The sequence below is a fragment of the Poeciliopsis prolifica genome, unplaced genomic scaffold, assembly GCF_027474105.1.
Source record: "Poeciliopsis prolifica strain line A6 unplaced genomic scaffold, Auburn_PproV2 SCAFFOLD054, whole genome shotgun sequence".
NCBI classification, from domain to species: Eukaryota; Metazoa; Chordata; class Actinopteri; order Cyprinodontiformes; family Poeciliidae; genus Poeciliopsis; species Poeciliopsis prolifica.
In genome coordinates, this window is record NW_026562429.1 from 2827160 (window position 1) to 2845043 (window position 17884).

General features: G+C 39.6%; 2 protein-coding genes across 3 annotated transcripts in view; both read left to right on the forward strand.

Moving 5' to 3' along the window:
- The window catches only part of LOC129378880 (collagen alpha-1(XVIII) chain-like), a 50105-nt gene extending 41563 nt beyond the window's left edge, over nt 1–8542 (forward strand). Inside the window, exons 21-44 of one of the 2 annotated variants that reach the window (XM_055059379.1) lie at nt 127–171; nt 459–521; nt 1180–1215; nt 1294–1377; nt 1453–1518; nt 1614–1676; nt 1787–1876; nt 2012–2047; nt 2130–2183; nt 2318–2374; nt 2901–2960; nt 3051–3092; nt 3489–3516; nt 3603–3671; nt 4352–4377; nt 4451–4549; nt 4773–4917; nt 5209–5282; nt 5790–5918; nt 6305–6352; nt 6859–6921; nt 7021–7218; nt 7294–7409; nt 7485–8542. In XM_055059379.1, the coding sequence (XP_054915354.1) occupies nt 127–171; nt 459–521; nt 1180–1215; nt 1294–1377; nt 1453–1518; nt 1614–1676; nt 1787–1876; nt 2012–2047; nt 2130–2183; nt 2318–2374; nt 2901–2960; nt 3051–3092; nt 3489–3516; nt 3603–3671; nt 4352–4377; nt 4451–4549; nt 4773–4917; nt 5209–5282; nt 5790–5918; nt 6305–6352; nt 6859–6921; nt 7021–7218; nt 7294–7409; nt 7485–7686 (1893 nt within the window). In that variant the 3' untranslated portion in view covers nt 7687–8542. The remainder of the gene's footprint in view (nt 1–126; nt 172–458; nt 522–1179; nt 1216–1293; nt 1378–1452; nt 1519–1613; nt 1677–1786; nt 1877–2011; nt 2048–2129; nt 2184–2317; nt 2375–2900; nt 2961–3050; nt 3093–3488; nt 3517–3602; nt 3672–4351; nt 4378–4450; nt 4550–4772; nt 4918–5208; nt 5283–5789; nt 5919–6304; nt 6353–6858; nt 6922–7020; nt 7219–7293; nt 7410–7484) is intronic. The other variant, XM_055059380.1, reaches the window with a different exon arrangement.
- Nucleotides 8543–9190: 648 nt separating this feature from the next.
- ggh (gamma-glutamyl hydrolase (conjugase, folylpolygammaglutamyl hydrolase)) lies at nt 9191–17884 on the forward strand. Its single transcript, XM_055059397.1, has 9 exons — nt 9191–9324; nt 9408–9516; nt 9596–9646; nt 16231–16315; nt 16385–16523; nt 16691–16797; nt 17028–17118; nt 17196–17330; nt 17413–17884. Exons 1-9 carry the CDS (start codon nt 9198–9200, stop codon nt 17529–17531), a joined length of 963 nt encoding a protein of 320 aa, XP_054915372.1. The 5' UTR covers nt 9191–9197; the 3' UTR covers nt 17532–17884.

Consider the following 17884-nt stretch of genomic DNA (forward strand, 5'->3'; position numbering starts at 1 on the left):
GGGTTTGTTTAATGTTAGGCCAGCGCTCAGTGAAACAAATATTTTTGCAGACGGACATTTTTATTCACACATAGCTCAACTTTCTTGTTTGTCCCATCTTTATTTTCCCCTTCATGCCTGTTACAGGGAGTCGACGGTTTGAAGGGAAACCCGGGAAAGCCGGGTGAAAAGGTGAGCCTGATATCTGCTGCACCAAATCAGACAAGCTTCTTAAAAGTGTCAGTAAATCGCTGTGAGATGAGCCCTCGTTGTGACACGGCTCACCAGATTCCAGCCGCTTGCTGCTAAAGATGCTTTTCGGATTCTGGCTCCTTGCTGTCTGACCTGAACTCTGAAGAGAAGAAATGAAACCAAATCGCAGAGGCACAGAAAAAAGTTGCTGTTTTGTGTTAGTCTCTGAGTGATGCCGTTAAATTCTGGAGATTTGTTCATTATGCAGGTGTTGTTTTGTGTCTGCAGGGGAGCTAGGTGTTAGAGGACCACCGGGACTTCCTGGTCTGGATGGAATGAAAGGAGAGAAGGTGAGTGTTTATTTTTATAACAAATTATTGCATACATATCTTTATACTTATGTGTGCTTGTTATCCCTTTATTTTAACATACATATTTTAAATAATAATTATTATTATTAATACTATTTTTTTTATTGAATCTTGATTGAATTTATTTTTTACTCTTAGTGTTGTTTGAATAAATAATAAAAAAACAATAAAAAAGGGCCTCATGCATGAAAGAGTGCGCCGTTTTCACACTAAAACTTGGCGTGCGGAAAAATTTAGAAAAGTGCGACGCACAAACAAATTCGGATGTGAACGCCGTGCAATTTTGCAAGAAATAGAGAGCAGCTGATGGTCCACCCTGTCGCCTCCATAAATACATATGTAAATTAGTATAAATACCCGGAAGCAAACTTGTTGCTAAGCTCTTAAGCCACACCCCTATTTTGGGGGCGTGGCCCCAAAAAGGGGCGTGGCTTTAAGACTTTTGATGAAATGATTGATGTTTATAAAGCACTTAAAAACATGAAGCATTTAAAAATTAAATCATAAAAGTAGCAGTAAGAATCACATCAAAATAAAAGAAAACAATAAAATTTAGCAGAATAATGACAATGCCATCCTGCAATTCATAAAAATGTATTTTTGCTTTAACTTGCTGTGCGTGTCTGTGTGTTCACAGGGAGCAAACGGGAACAAAGGAGATCCAGGAATAAAGGTGAACCAATTACTAATTGATGCATAACTACCAGTGGTTATAACCGAGAAAAAACAAACTCCCATTGGTCTATTTCAGGGAGAACGTGGTCAGGATGGACTCGGTGTGCCTGGTCCTCCAGGACTGCCTGGACCTCCAGGACCAATTATCAACCTCCAGGATGTAAGCGGCATCAGACTCTCAGATTGTAACAGATTCTGGTGTGCCTAACCTTCGGCCATTTTCTTGTTTTCTCAGCTTCTGCTTAATGCTACAGATGGTGCCTTCAATTTCTCAGGAATATTTAAAACTCAGGTTCCCGCTGTGAGTATCATCAGATCAGTTAGTTCTGAATAAAATAATTAAAACAGGTTTTGATTTTGTACTTTTTTAATACTGAGTTTCCAATATTTGTATAGGGACCAAAAGGTCCAAAGGGGGACGTTGGACTGCAAGGTTTACAAGGACCTCAAGGGATAAAGGTGGATTTTGATAGATAATCTTTTTTTGTTGTTGAAAAATGAGAATAAATAAAACTTGGTCTGTTGCTGTTCTCCTGTCTCTTATTGTTGCCTGGTGTGTTTTTCTGCAGGGTGAAAAGGGTGAACCCGGATTCCTCACCGGGCCAGATGGATCCCTAAAGTTGGACCTGGCTGCAGCGTTGGGAACCAAAGGAATCAAGGTAATAAGTCCTGTCAGCGCTTAAACATTTCACTTGATTAGACTCACAAGTAATGGATATGAGTGAGTCGTTTGGATGTAACTACGTTGGAAAAACCTTTAAGTCACAGCGCAGTGCATGTATCCATATTGGCAGGGAGACCATGGCGTTCCCGGAGCCCCTGGAGTTTCTGTAAGTTTCCTCAGAGAGCAAGATACATTTGGTTTTAAGCTGTAAGTAAAAAAGCTGAGTTCTGTGGGTCTTTCACCAACAGGGTCCAGTTGGACCACCAGGACCCAAAGGAGAAATCGGTTTCCCTGGTCGACAGGTGAGCACCAGAAATGACATGTAAAAACGTCCAGCTATTAAACTGAATTAAAAGTTCTTCCAGGGATTGATTTGGTTTCAGTCTGACATGAAACTTGAACTGTTTGTAGAAAATGTTTCTGTTTTTGTTGGCAGGGTCGCCCGGGGTTACTGGGTCCAAAAGGAGAGAAAGGAGACTCTCAAGGCCTACCAGTGAGTTTGGCTCATTTTAACAATGATTCATCCACTGAAAATATGATCCTGTCATAATTTATTGCATGATTACAATTTCAGATTACAATCCAACCAGAAAGTGTTCACACCGTTACATCCTAAAACTCATTTAAGTACAGTTTTAGCTCATAAATTGCTGTGTTAAAAATATAAGGAAGCATTGTTATACATAGTTACTGATTCACATGTAGCTCTGTTTCCATTACAAATGGAAAACTTTTATATTCTGTTAATAGGGGGGGAAAAAGCACAGTTTTGCAATTGCTGTGTTTCCATTCAATAAGAAATGCAATTCAAATTACAGGTGAAAAGGTTTGTTCACGTGATAAGTCATTGAAAGACATGATCTTCCTACCACTTCCTGTCGTCTTCTTCGTCGTTTCCGCCAGTAGCAACATCCTGTTGTTGATTACATGACTCATGCGATGCAAAAAAAGGGTGTAATGAAATATACTTCATCCTACTGCAAGTAAACTTAAATTGGTGTTTTTCCGCTCCCTTTCAGGGACCTCCTGGACCTCCAGGACCCCCAGGCAAGCCAGGAGTGTTCAATTGCCCCAAAGGAGTAAATATCCATCTATTTGATTTTTTCTCAACTGTTTGTCTTTTTTTTTTTTTTTTAAGTTCACCATCATGTTTCTCCTTATTTTTGAAGACAGTGTTCCCCATTCCTCCCAGACCTCACTGCAAAATGCCTGTAGGTTACAGTCATGTGAACGAAGAATGGCTCAACTAACCGTTTTATTTGTCACGTTTTAATCGTTCACCTTTTAGAGTTTGGGTTTGCCTGCCAGTCTGGTTTTCGTCTTTAATCCTCCCATTTTCTACCAGTAATGTGCATGTTCTCCTCACACTAACCGACCTTTCATCGCTTAGAAAGTCTTCAGGATGCATCTGAAATATCGCTGCATGCTGCATGAGAGCAGCGGGAAGGTGAAGGTTCAGTGCCACAAGTTGTCAGAGGTAGAAATAAAACCACATCCAGTTTGACGTTGCATGGACTGTAACTCATCATGGAAAGAAAGCATAATCGGATTTTCTCATTATTATATTTACTACTTGATTTTTACACATTTTAAATTATTGTTTGCAGCTTCATCCCAATGGAACAGTTGCATCAGGTCTGTCTGACTTTCTTTTCAATAGTTATGGTCTGAATTAAAGATGGGGACACAACAAAAGTCATGTTGAGTTTTTTCTGTTTAAGGAAATTGCCCTCAAGGAGCAAAAGGAGAGAAGGGGGAGAGAGGACTTCCAGGGTTACCTGCTCCCCAAAGTAAGTAGGAAACTGTTTTTGTCTTAAAAATTAAAACAAATAATGAGGTTTGAATGTTTGAGATTTTGTATGTGCAGCCAAGGCTTATGACTGTAACAAATGTGGCAGTAATTATTGCGATAAATGATAATGTTGCTGTTTTGAAACAATGTTTTATTCTAATGCAAATTCATCCTCTCAAAGACCAAGAGTGCTTAATCTTGTAAAGATAACTGGAAGATATTTTAAATATCCAAAATAAAACCCAACAACAAAAATTGAATAATAGAAAAAAAAAATAAATAATTACAACTGAAACCATAAATAAAATGGATTATAATGCCTCGGTCAACAAAATTGGCCACTAAACAGCACTAATCATCAGAAGGGAAATTATTTAGTTCATTAATTGGTTATTGTGACAAGGTTAGATCAAACAATTAAACTCTTAATGACTAAAAATATGGAGAATCAGCTTTCAGTTTTTATGCACCACAAATCTGAAACAAATTTCCAGAAAACTGGAAAACACAGAGTTCCTGTAATTGGAGGCTAAAAATCCACCTCTGATTAATAACAAAGCTGGATACATATTGATGTGTATTTGCTGGGTGATTTTGATGATGGTTATTGCTTGCTTTATAATTATGTTTTTATTGTGTGAAGCATAATATTTCAGCTTTTTCCTTTTCCTTTTTAAGGTTCATTTCTCCCCTCAGGTGGATGGGTAAGTTTGTCTCTCTCATTTGTTTTCTTCAGATGATGTTCTCGAGTATTGAAATTCTCCTGTGTCTTTACAGCTGACTAAGGGAGACCAAGGCATGAAGGGAGAGAAGGGAGAAAAGGGGGAGGTCGGGTTCAGAGGCCAGCCAGGCATACCTGGGAGGTCCGGATTGGTGGTGAGTCGTCGTCGTTGTTTGTTGGGTTGCTGTTTGTTTGTTTGTAGCTTCTTTTCCAGGATGAGAGGACTAATTACTCAACAATATCTTGATAGCCTCATCCATGCGTTTATCTTCAGTTTCATTGACTATTTCAAAATGTCTGTCGTTTTGTGATGGAAAGCACCTTCAGATCTGCCATACAAATAAAATTGTAATGATTTTTTTTCTTGACGTCATTTAGGGACCTAAAGGGGAGTCGGTGCTTGGACCACCTGGCCCCCCGGGGATGCCTGGCCCACCTGGGGCTCCAGGCTACGGCAGACCCGGTGCCGTCGGGCCTCCTGGTCCTCCAGGACCGCCTGGACTACCACAAAGATACGGCTCAGGTAAAAACCTTCTAGGATTGCATACAGAAGACACTGTGGATGTATGATGTCCTTGTTTTGTGAAATATTATGCAGAATAAAATTTTAAAGTATTATCAGAGCTGGTGATTTTTAAACAAAGATATAATAGTTTATTCTGGAAACAAATTTATTTATGTCATTAAAATACTTATCTGGACCAATGAAGGATAAGAAATCAACTCAAATGTAACCAAGTCTATCTATAAGTGTAGTCAATTATATGAAGAAAACCTTCCTGTATAATCAATGCTAACTGTTGTGATTCACCAGCTGTGGCCATTGCTGGCCCTCCTGGGCCTCCGGGACCGCCTGGAGCCCCTGGGACTTCAAGTAACTCTGCGTTTGTAAGTTTGTCTATCGTGTCAAAAAATGTCTGTTCCAAAGAATCACTTCCTGAACCACAAACATCCAGGAGGATGTACATTAACACATTTTAACCCAATGACGGTAACATACTGTATTCTAACTAATGCTACAGCATTGATACATGCTATGTGTCGACATGATTACATTTAGCATGTTAGCTTCTATAAAATGCTATGTTGTTATATTGCTTTAGCATTACCAGGACTAATATAAGGGTTAGAGCTTTAGTTAGCGATGCTTACCAGCCTGCCAAATTGTGAAATTTGGCATATTTGGGCATAATTCTGTAGATCAGATCAAAACTCTTCTGATATTAAAATGATAAGAGTTTATACTGCTATATGTATTTTATAACCATTTATATAAATTACGGGTTCGCAAATCGTAAAGCAGTATTTTGTTGGGGGTTTTTTTCTTGTAATGCTGTTAATTTGCCAAAATAAAACGAATCTGCATCTTTCACCGACTTGTCCAACTGTTTTTAGCTGAAAACCTTTGCAACTCGAGAGAGCATGATGCAGCAGATGTCGAGGGACGAAGAGGGAACCTTGGCTTACGTCAAAGCGACAGGAAACCTCTTCCTAAAGGTTCGCCAAGGCTGGAAGGAAATACAGGTACTAGCAGAGTAATGGCAAAAAAAGTTTATTTGGGTTACGTTTTAAACGTTGCTGTTAATCAGATAGCTTTAAGCCTCAACACACTCTGTGGTTTCCTATAAAATAAAAGATGCATTTTTGCCAAATGTTTTTTCAGAGCACATTTCTGAAGGTGAACCAGCCGGTTTGAGGGAATGATTAATGTTGTGCTGCTGCTCCCGTTTATAAAAATCAATGACCTCCTATGCTGTGTGTGATGAAGCATTGTGGCAGTTTGACTTTGGAAGCTTGTTGAATCGCACAATAAATGTTGGTTTTATGCTGTTCAAACGACGTATTTATTGTCCTGAACGAACATGAGCCAGATGGGTCAAAATATGAACGCGATTTGTGTTTCCCCTCAGCTGGGCAGCCTCATCTACCTCTCCAATAACATCATCCCCCAAGATGAGGTACATACAGCACTTTTTTATTTCAATATTTACTGCAAGCTGTGTGTACAATGGCATATTAGAGTCATTGTACATTTAAAAAAAGGGAGTGATTTTTTACCAAAAAGATTAATTTCAGAAAATTTCTAAGAGATTGCTAAGACAAAAAATATTATTTTTCAGATATTTTCTGGTGATTTTTAGAAATTTTCTTGGAAAATTTTCTGAGTTTGAAAAGTTGAAAATTTCCCAAAACAAAACTTCCGAGATTAATCTGAGAAATGTTCTTTAAAAAAAATCTAAATATGGAAATATTAGTTCCAGAAGTCAAACATTTTCATTGTGTTTCTAATCTAAATTTCTGAGTTTCTTCTAGCAAATTTTCAACTATTTAAACTGATAAATGTTTCAGCATTTTTGGAGGAAGTGTTCTCCCTTTTCTTTTTTCTATGTACAATGGCCCTAATAGTCTATCTTGACAAGTGTTGTGATGTTCTTCTAAAGCCTCTTGTTAACTGTTCATTCAGCCTCGAATTGCATATCAAGTAAGAGGAGAGACGATGCAGAGAATCCGTTCAGTCAACGAAAGGGTAAGATCAGGATTCAAGTTGATTTTTGGTCTCATTTTCTTTCCAGAACTTCTCAGAGCTGAACTTTTTGTTTGTTTGTTTTGAATCCTCATCCATTAGCTAAACTTGGTAGCGCTGAATCAGCCACACTCAGGGAACATGATGGGGCTCAACATGGTTGACCGGATGTGTTATGAGCAAGCCAAGGCCATGGGTTTGGCTCCCAACTACCGCGCCTTCATGTCGTCCCACAAGCAGGACCTGGTCCATGTCGTCTATCCCAGTTTCCGGGACTCTCTGCCAGTAACCAACCTCAGGGTGAGTCAGCTCTCCATGCTAAAAAGGATCAAACAAAACCTGAATAAATTGCATTAAATGAATATTTCCCCTCAGGGAGATGTGATGTTCAGGAACTGGCAGTCCATCTTCATCGGCAACGGCGGACCAGTGAATCCCAGGATACCCATCTACTCCTTTGATGGCCGGGATGTTTTAGCTGATCCTTTCTGGTGCGTGAACCCTCATGATGGGTGTATATAAACTACTGGCCAGCATATAAAGCAGTGAATTTCTCTGTGCGACAGGCCCAAGAAGAGCATCTGGCACGGTTCCACCAGCAGGGGTCTCAGAGTGGTGGACAAACACTGCGAGACGTGGCAGGCGGACGACTTCTCCGTCATGGGCCAGTCGTCCAGCCTGACCTCAGGGCTGCTGCTCGGCCAGCAGACCAGAAGCTGCTCCACCGAGTTCATCGTCCTCTGCATCGAGACCTACAAAAACTCCTAACTCTCTCAGACAAAACCCAACTTGGACGCAGTAAACATTAAAGACTCCTTAAGGACATCATTTTAGCTTTTTGTGGTTTTAAACCAACGTCATCGTTTAGTTTCCTGACTTCTGAGATCAGTCAGAGGACTGGGGGTCATGGTGTACTCTCTCCGAACAAGAATCACAGAATGTCTTTATTTATTACGAAGCAAGTCAAAGATTTCCAACCTGGTGGCACATACAGCGATGCAGGATAAAACACAGAAGTTTGACACTAAGAACAAATAAATACAAACTCGGCGACAATTAAGTTAAACATGCAACACTACAGCTGCATGGATATAAAGTAGCACATATTCCTTCTTTTATACGTTAGATCAAAAATACGAGAATCTTGAGGCCTTCTTCTCTGTTTAGGAAAAGATTTTTTAGTGTTTTTCTACTTCATGGACGGCCAGACAACCAACGTTGCCACCAAAGACATTTGTGATGCACTGTAATTTTTTGTTTTTTGATTTTTTTTCTAGTTCTGTGTTTGTTTGATGACCATTCTTTTTAGAATCTTTCTCTTTAAAGGACTTATTTAATTTAAATCTATTGATTTATTTATGCTGTCACAGCACATAAACATCAGACAATAAAAATTGAGAATGTAATTTATCATTTGTTTATTGATGCTCTCTCTTCTAGATTTGGTCTATTTTTGTATGATGTTTCACAAAAAAATGTCTGAGTGTCAATAGTAGGTGATAAATGTATCAACCCATGCAATAATGTTTGAAAGAACAAAACAAAGTGCAAATGTGAGAGCGCCTGTTTTGTACAAAATACAAATATTTGTGATTTTGGGAATAAAGCTATTTCTTTTCATAAATTGTCATTATAGATGTGTGTATGAGGGGCATTCAGAGAAAAATCAAGCAGGGAAAATTTTATCTACAGACTTTTTCATAAGTAGTACTGACATCTAAAAGTATAGGACTAAGACAAGTGACTTAAAACGAACTGATAGAAAATATTGGCATTGAGGAATATCAGTGTAGCTGAAATTATTGAAAATGAATTGGAACAAAAATGTGAAATCAAGTTTTCACAATATTTTCTCCACTGACAGCTTCTTTCTCAGTGTGCTGTTTTTGACTTCAATTTCGACACTTTTGGGATTCCTTAATTTAGATGCCAATGTTAAAATGCCAATAGTTCTTTTTAGTTTCACTTCCTCACTTTTAGCCCTAATAACGATACATATATGAAATCAACTCAACGTAAAGTTTAGTTTTTATGCTTGGAGAACATTTATTTTATAGTTTTAAAAAGTAAAATTAGCTTAACTTTTTCTAAAAACAGAAAAATAGTATCCAATTGTGAAATGTAAACATTGAATATATTTATTAGAGAACTGGCTTAAGGAGAACAAATGATTTGTTTACTTGTAGGCCAGCTGTAATTGTTTACACGGTTTTATTTTTGTAAATCCACAATCACGATCTGTGCTTTTATTTTGAAAGCAAAAAGCGGAAGGAATAAGAATGACTTTATCAACAACGAGTTCCTCGCTGTCTACGTCTACAGAAATGTTTACTTTGGTTCTTTTTATTTCGCTTATTAATCTCCAGTTTTGTTCATCAACTGACAGAAATGACAAACCAATAATCGGTGAGTTTATCGCCGCTTCCGGTTATGAAAACCGCCGGTTGTTGTCGGAGTCGTGTTTGAAAAACGTTGGTCTCCTGTCGTAGGTGTTCTGGCTCAGGAGGTCTTCTCCCCGAACCCGAACCAGACGGCCTACATCGCGGCCTCCTATGTGAAGTTTCTGGAGGCTGCTGGAGCCAGAGTCGTGCCGGTCATGTGAGTTGTTTGGACGCTTCTTTCCGCCATTTTAACGGTATTAATCGCCGGTATGAACTTAAATATCCTCTGGTTACAGGATTAACAAGACACCGGAGGAATACAAGACTCTGTTCAGCTCTATTAATGGGTAAAAAATTAATTATATTAAGCATATTGGCTCTGATTTTAACTATAATCTGTAGTGTTATGCCGAGTCAAGGATGTCACCGATATTGCGTTTGAACGTCTTTAATGTCGAACATAACACCAACACAATCTCGGGCTGCTGAACAGTGTTCTATCTTAGGCTCTACAGCATACGTCACTTCCTTGTTCTACTCCAATAACCTTACATATAAAATAGTACCATTACATTACATCACCCTTTCTTTGAGTCTTTAAGACAAAGTAACAGATTAACAGTGGGTTTTAGCTTTAGCTGATGTAAAATTATAACTCAAGCCCAACAGGACCTTCACAGAATAAACCTCACAAATTTTTAACTCAAAAATACACAGGTCAAAATAGCTGAATAACCTCTTCAGGTGGTATAGTCAGCGTATCGTTTAGGCAATTTAACAACCCTGCCACTAGAAGTCGTACGAACAGGAGTCTCAGGCAAGCTAAGATTAACCGGGTCTGGAAAGTCACACCCTGGTTCTACAGGTGAAAAAGGTAAGTGTAGCTCAGTTTCACTCTGAACTTGTGGCAGTCCATCTGTTGTTGGAGTAGGTGGGTTACTGAGGACGGGTCTTAGGTGTCGGCGGTTCCTCCTCAAGACTCCTGACTTGGTTTGGACAAGGTATGAACGAGGTGAATCACACTTTTGTAGAACAGTAGCTTGTTCTGTCCATCCCTTTTCATTGTCCAGTTTCACTGAAACAGTGTGTCCTGGTTGGAGTTCTGGCAGTGCTTTGGCATCATGTCTGCTGTTGTAATTCCGCACATAGTTTTCTTTTGTCTTCTCATCAGTTGATCTGACGAGCTGTAGATCCGGCCATGCAGGCTGTAACTTCGTTTCCAACATCGGTATCGTGGTTCTGATCTGTCTACTTAGCATAAGTTGGGCTGGGCTCACGCCAGTTGCTTGAATAGGAGTTGATCTGTAAGTCATCAGGGCCAAAAACGGGTCAGTCTGTCTCAGAATCCTTTTAGCGGTCTGGACAGCCCTCTTGGCCTCACCGTTTGCCTGTGGGTAGTGAGGACTTGTGGTAATGTGCTTGATGTCATAGTCCTTCACAAACTGTTCAAAGATTCTTCCTGAGAATTGAGGACCATTGTCGGTAACCAGTTCATTTGGGGAACCCCATCTTGCACAAATGTTTTTCAGGTTAGCAACTGTGGACTCACTTGACATGTTTTTGAGGTGGGCTAACTCAATATAACGGGAGAAATAGTCGACTACAACTAAGTAGTTCTGTTTGTTAAGCTCACAAATGTCTGCGGCTATCCTCTCCCATGGTCGACTCGGCAGTGTCGTAGTAAGCAATGGTTCTCTCCGCTGAGTGGGTTTTGACTCTTGGCAGTGTGCACAAGCAGTAACCATTTTTCTTATCTCACTGCTTAATCCTGGCCACCAAACACTACACTTGGCTGTTTCTCTGCATTTCACAATGCCTTGATGTCCATCATGAATACGCTGCAGAATCTCAGGCCTTAGCTGTTGTGGTATAATGATTCTGTCATTATACAGCAACAAGCCTGTTGACATGGTAATAGAATGTCTGTTAGCATAATATGGCTTCACCCCTTCCGGCACTTTATTTGAGTATTTAGGCCAGCCTGTCTGCAAAAAGGTTTGCACTGCTAGAAGGGTCACATCCTGCTGTGTGTGTTGTTTGATTAAATCCTTGGTAGGAGAAATAGGCCAAGAGCGTTGTGTTACGTCTTCATATGCTTCTATTTCCCAGCAGTTCTGCTATTTCATGAGATGTGGACGCCAGTGGGTGGCGTGAAAGGGTATCTGCTACTAAAAGTTCTTTCCCTGGAACATACACAGCAGTTGGGTTGTACCGCATCATTCTCAGCAAAAGTCTCTGACATCTAAGCGGCACTGAATGAAGATCTTTGCTGTTTATGAGAGGTATCAGTGGCTTGTGGTCACTCTGTAAGGTAAAAGAGTTCAGTCCATAAAGGTATCTGCTGAACTTCTCACATGCCCAGACTGCTGCTAGACATTCTTTTTCAATTTGTGCATATCGTTGCTCTGCATCGGTGAGTGTTCTGGAACAAAAACTCCCTGGTTTCAACTGTCCATTATGGTCTTGAAGTAAAACTCCCCCTAAACCATAACTGCTAGCGTCTAAACAGTCGGTTTGGTTACATCATAGAATGCGAGGACTGGTGACTTTGTGACAAGATCTTTCACTTTACTGAATGCTTCTTTTTGAGCTGTATCCCAAGTCCAAGTCACATCACTTTTAAGCAGATCATTGAGAGGTTTTGTGACTTCAGAAAGATTTGGTAGGTATCTGCCCAAGTAGTGAATCATTCCAAGAATCCTCCTCAGATCGGAAACATTCTTTGGTGGTTCAAGTTCTGTGATTGCATTAACTTTGGCTTTATCTGGCCTTATGCCATGTTCATCAATACAATGACCCAGATAATGGAGTTGTTTCTGATGTAGGAGGCATTTTTCATTGTTTAACCTTAACCCTGCTTCCTTAAGTGTGTCCTGTGTTTTTTTTAGTCTCGCTTCATGTTGCTCTGGAGTGTCTGCATAAATGAGTATGTCGTCCATGTAGACTGCTACTCCTTCTTGTTCCCTAAGAGTTCTGTCATCTCTCGCTGAAAGATTTCTGGTGCACTGGTAATACCAAATGGTAGCCTGTTGAAGTAGTATCTAAATGGGGTTATAAAGGTTGTTAATTTGGCGCTCTCTGGATCAAGTGGTATTTGCCAAAATCCACTTGCAGCATCTAACAGTGAAAACACTTTGGCGCCTGCCAGTTTAGGCAAGATGTCATCCACCGTTGGTAGGACATACTTTTCCCTTTTGACTGCTTTATTTAGCTCTTTCAAATCGACGCATATTGTAATTTGTTCTTTGTTTTTCTTTGGCACGGGCACCATTGGAGCACACCACTCTGTTGGATCTGAGATTGGTTGAATCACTCCACAGCTTACCATACGATTCAACTCTTTCTTCACTTTCGGTAACATGGGAACTGACACTCTCCGTGCTGTTGTCACACTATAGGGAGTTGCACCCTCTCTTAGAGTGATCTTAACAGGTTTGATTTTTAGCCTTCCTATTTCATCAGGACAGGATTCACTGGTTTGTGTTGGAGCTCTTATTTCCTCCATGCGTTTTATCAGGCCCATGGCTACTGCAACATTACGACTCAGGAGGTGACTGCATTGGGGGCCGTTAATCACATTGACTTTAAATCTGAATCTTTTGCCTCCCCTCATTGTGGTGGCTATGAAATAACCCATACAATTCAGTTTGCCTCCGGGACTGTCTAGTTTGCTTGTCGGTTTTCTTAGTTTTGGCTTACAGGCAAGTTTTTCAAATGTCTCTGATGGTATAACACTAGTATCAGCCCCTGAGTCAATTTTGAAGACGATGTGAGAACCTTGTATTGGCAGGTTTACAGTCCAAGCTTTCGAAGAATCTTCTACGTCTGTAACTCCTCCAAGAAAATATATCGCATTTCTGTCAAAGTTCCTTTTAGGTGCAGTAACTTCACTGACCACACGGGAGCGACACACGACTGCAAAATGACCCAGCTTTTTACAGCTTCTGCACTCGGCATTCCTAGCTGGACATTTATCAGTCTTTGCATGTACTCGATCACATCTTGTGCATTTGCGACCTTTATTAACATTTTGATAGTGTTTTGGTTTGACTCCTCCTGTGTTCTGTGCTTTGTTTGCATGGCTTTCGCTGTGTGTCAGCCTCTCTCGGTGTTGTTGGCGCTTGTAAGCCACTTCACTCAGGTTAGCACAAGCATTAGCTCCTTGCTCGCTTACGTGCTGTTTTACTTGCTCTGACTGTCTAACCAGCTCCACCGCTTTACTGAGGGTTAAGTCAGGCATCATTTGCAGCTTCTCAGACATTTCTTTGTCAAGTATTCCTATGACCAATCTGTCTCGGATATTTTCTTCTTTAACGCGGCCAAAATCACAGGTGTCTGCTAACTCATGGAGAATCCTTATGTATTCCTCCGCGGTCTCCCCGACCTCTGAGCGCGCTGATGAAAACGAGCTCTTTCATGTATTGTGTTCACTTTGGGGACGAAGTAGTTGTCTAGTTTGTTTAAAACTATCTCATACTCATCTTCGTCTTCTTCCCCTTCTTCGAATGTGAACGTCTTGAACACTTGTTCCGCTTCCTTCCCGAGAGAATAAAGCAACGTACAGACCTGGACCTCGCCGTCTTCTAGGTTTAGCTTTGTGGCTACCCGGTAGCGCTGAAATCGCTGCCGCCACTCAGGCCACTGCTCCGGCCGTGAAAAATCAAAGGTTTCTGGAGGTGGGAACTTTGCCATTGTTAAGAATTAAAAAGATGAAGACTTGATTTAGCTCTTTAATTAATTCTAGTCCCGAATTCCTGTGTCTGTGTAAGTGTGCAGAGAGAAAAGAGCAATCATACGACGTCAGACTTCAGATATTCAGAGTTTTATCCAGAGAAAATCAATGCAAGAAGAATGTTACAATAATCATCTCACCTAGAACATCAAAAGTCCAAGACATTACAGAACAGAGACAAAGAACTGAGTAAAAAAAGAAGATGCATCCTCCGGGAAACTCTCTCAGCACAAAGAGATTCCAACTTCTGCTGTGAAACAAACCATTTTTTATAGACTGCATATTCTCCTCATTTAAATATATGCATTAGGAGGTGTGTTCTTTTCCTTTGTGTGGGCTGTCTCAATGTTAATTTTATTACCTCCTGCTAAAGAGCCCCAAAAGCAGATATACGGCAAACCCTTCTCGTATCAGACGCTGTCCAGTTTGATATATGATTGCAGCTGCAGCGCTATCTGTGCCTCAAAATGTTTCCACAAGAAAGTAGTTTGTATTTTTTAACCAAGCTTGCACACAATGTAATGCTAAATAATGACTATAAGTTTGGATCTAATAAGTAACTAATTAAAAACATGCTTAAAGAAATATAGTTAATTCTAATATAGATAAAATTATAAAAAGTTTTAAGATCCTAGTGAACTTTTGAACCATGCTAAATTTGTTAATTGCCTGGCAGACAGACTCTGTCTAAAGAGATTCTAGGCCTGTCTTTCCTGTAGAATCCTCCCTAAGAATTTATATAAGTTCAGAGATTCAGCAGTTGTTTTAGTTTGGATTTTTATCTAATTTATGTGAATGTAGAGTGTACTTTAACTTTCTATGGTATATTTCATATGTATCAAAACTATCCTGTGCAGTATTGTGCTAATTTAAAATATTATTTCAACACCATCTTCCGACGTCTTCTGACACCATGTATGTTATGCCGAGTCAAGGATGTCACCGATATTGCGTTTGAACGTCTTTAATGTCGAACATAACACCAACACAATCTCGGGCTGCTGAACAGTGTTCTATCTTAGGGTCTCTACAGCATACGTCACTTCCTTGTTCTACTCCAATGTAACCTTACATATAAAATAGTACCATTACATTACATAATCCTATATTTCCAAGCTTTCAATATGCTTTCTTCACTATATCCACCTATATGGCAAGTCAGTTTATCATATAATTAAAGCTAGTGGCTCTCAGCTGTCAGTGTAAACCACGCCAAAAACCCTGGTTAAAGTAAGATTCAAAGTAACTGGCAAATTTACTTTATAAAACTGTGATGAATCATCTTCATTGTTTTATTGTTGCTTGGCTTTTCACAACAAATTTTGCTGCACCACAAATTATTAATGAATGATATTATTGTTATTCAACCATTATCAAGTGAGAATGGAGTAATGATGCAAGTTAACCCAATACATTTACCCAAGGCATTTAAATAGCAAAAATGACACAAATAAATTACTATAACATCTCTGTAAACAAAATAAAAAACTTGTCAGCTCATTTTAATTTATCATGCGTTTAATTTCCTAAAGGCAACTGACTTGATTACAATCACAAAAGAAAATAATCTTTTGCATCTGAATTCAGTTTATTCAAATATAAGTATAAGGAAATAACCAATTATCCCGACTCCACCAAATCTGTATATTAGGGCTTAGTGGCAGTGGTGGTTTTAACAGAAAGTGGGCCCCCACGCAGCCCTGGGCCCTTGAAATGTATCGAACACCTCTGTAGAAAAATTTGACCAGCAATGGAAAAGGTGACAATTACAAAAAAGTCTCTTCAAATTAAGTTTTCAAACAGCATTTTGTATTTTCTCAGTTTGTTTCATATTGAAATGTATTTGAGCTAAAAGATTCAAAGTGTGACAAAAATAAAAAATGTTATGCATCATATTCTCTTTAGAAATCCAAATAAACGCAGTTGGCACCTTTTTTCCACATTTTAAAAGTCTAACAATTTTATTTTGTTTCATGTTTCAAAACATTTATAATGCACCACTTATGTTTATATTTAAATATCAAAGTTTCAAGTATTGATACTTTACACAACATTCTGCCTTATTTTATTGATAAATTTGTGCAAACAGATTTAAATTGGGACCATACTGGGAACATTTATAATGAGCCTATTTCTGTTTTTGTTTTTAGTGCTCTATTTTTACGTTTCGATTGGGTTTGTGTGTTTTATGCGTGACAGGATCCTGTATCCAGGCGGCGGAGTTAGCATCACCTCATCTGGCTACCAAAAAGCTGCCAAAATCTTCTACGATCTGGCCATTGAGGTGAAAGGTTAACCTGCTCAGAGCTGTGTCGTGGATGTCGTGGTATTTTTACAGTGTTTGGTGTCTCAGGCGAACAAGAGGGGCGACTATTTCCCGGTGTGGGGGACCTGTCTGGGTTTTGAACAGCTCATGTATTTGACGAGTGAAAATACTCAGCTGTCACACACCAACACGAGCGGCGTCGCCTTGCCGCTCAACTTCACTCCAGGTGAATATGTTTGATATTTGTTTAATTATTTTGGATATTCCGTGGTTTCATTCAAACCAGAACTGTTGTTAAACAGTTTATTACATAAAATTATACTCCAGTAGCGATGGAATATGATGGCTTTAAAAGTTGCTATAAGAACTGATGACGGATTGTTTCCTCTCCAGAGGTGAAAGGCAGCAGGATGTTTGAGGCCTTTCCTCCTGACCTCATGTCAGCTCTGTCCGCCGAGCCGCTAACAGAAAACTCCCACTACTGGAGCCTCGGCACGCTGGTACGCAGACCCGCACCGCAGGGACCTCAGGGTGTCAACAAAACGTTGAAATGATCTGTGGGCGGGAAAAGGAGGATGGAAACAACCATCCATCTATCCGTCAATCCGTCCCGTTTTGAAACTGTAGACCTAAACGAGACCTTAACGCCCTTAAAATAAACCTCGAGTCTTTAATAAATCCGTCAACAAATGCTCTTAGTTTTCTGATTAATCACTTCTGTTTGTTTCAGACTTACAACACAAACGAGGACCTGAAGAGTTTCTATAAAGTCCTCTCAACAAACACAGACGGAAACATCGAGTTTGTGTCAACAGTGGAAGGTGATTGAAACAGTCTCAGTGGCGCGGTACAACAGGACAGTTGTCTTGATGACTGCTGTTTTCTTACCTCCGTGCAGCTTACAGTTACCCTGTTTATGGAACGCAGTGGCATCCAGAGAAAAATGCCTTTGAGTGGTCCAGGCCTTACATTCCTCACTCTCCATCGGCAGTCAGGACGACTTTCTACACGGCCCACTTCTTTGTGAACGAAGGTATGAAAACACTACAGGTTTGGAGTCCTAAGGCTGAGTATTTGCTTGTCACTTAAACTCTGATCTGTAAATCTCTCTGTAGCACGGAAGAACTTTCACAGGTTTCAGTCTAAGGAGGAAGAGAACAAAGCGCTGATATACAACTATAATCCTGTTCACACTGGAAGCACCAGCAGCTTTGAGCAAATTTATTTATTCTGAAAATCCTCTGCACAAAGCTGCTCTGCTTTAATATGGACTTGATATATTTAGTTTTCTAATTATCTGAAAATGTTTTGCACTGGGAATTGAATGAAGCGTCTGTGTTATCGATTAGCATCACCAGCTTCTTTTTCAAGAGCTTTTCTGTTTGTTGTAAACACTTTTTGCTAATTTCTTAATTGTTTGAAATGCTAAGTTGAATTTTTCTCCTGGCCTTAACTTTAACCACTTTAACCACTTTAACTTTAACCACTCCAACTAGATCTGAGTATTGAATTAGAAACTGCTTCTTTATACAAAGAATGTAAAAAAAATCTAATGTAATAAAGAAGATGCTGTTTATTCTTTGTCAA

What these genes read in the sequence shown, in the direction of transcription:
- ggh (XM_055059397.1), top strand. Translation starts at nt 9,198, where the DNA reads ATGACTTTATCAACAACGAGTTCCTCGCTGTCTACGTCTACAGAAATG. An exon ending in GCCAGAGTCGTGCCGGTCAT is followed by an intron (nt 9,517 to 9,595) that starts GTGAGTTGTTTG and finishes CTCTGGTTACAG; the next exon opens with GATTAACAAGACACCGGAGG. An exon ending in TCTACGATCTGGCCATTGAG is followed by an intron (nt 16,316 to 16,384) that starts GTGAAAGGTTAA and finishes TTGGTGTCTCAG; the next exon opens with GCGAACAAGAGGGGCGACTA.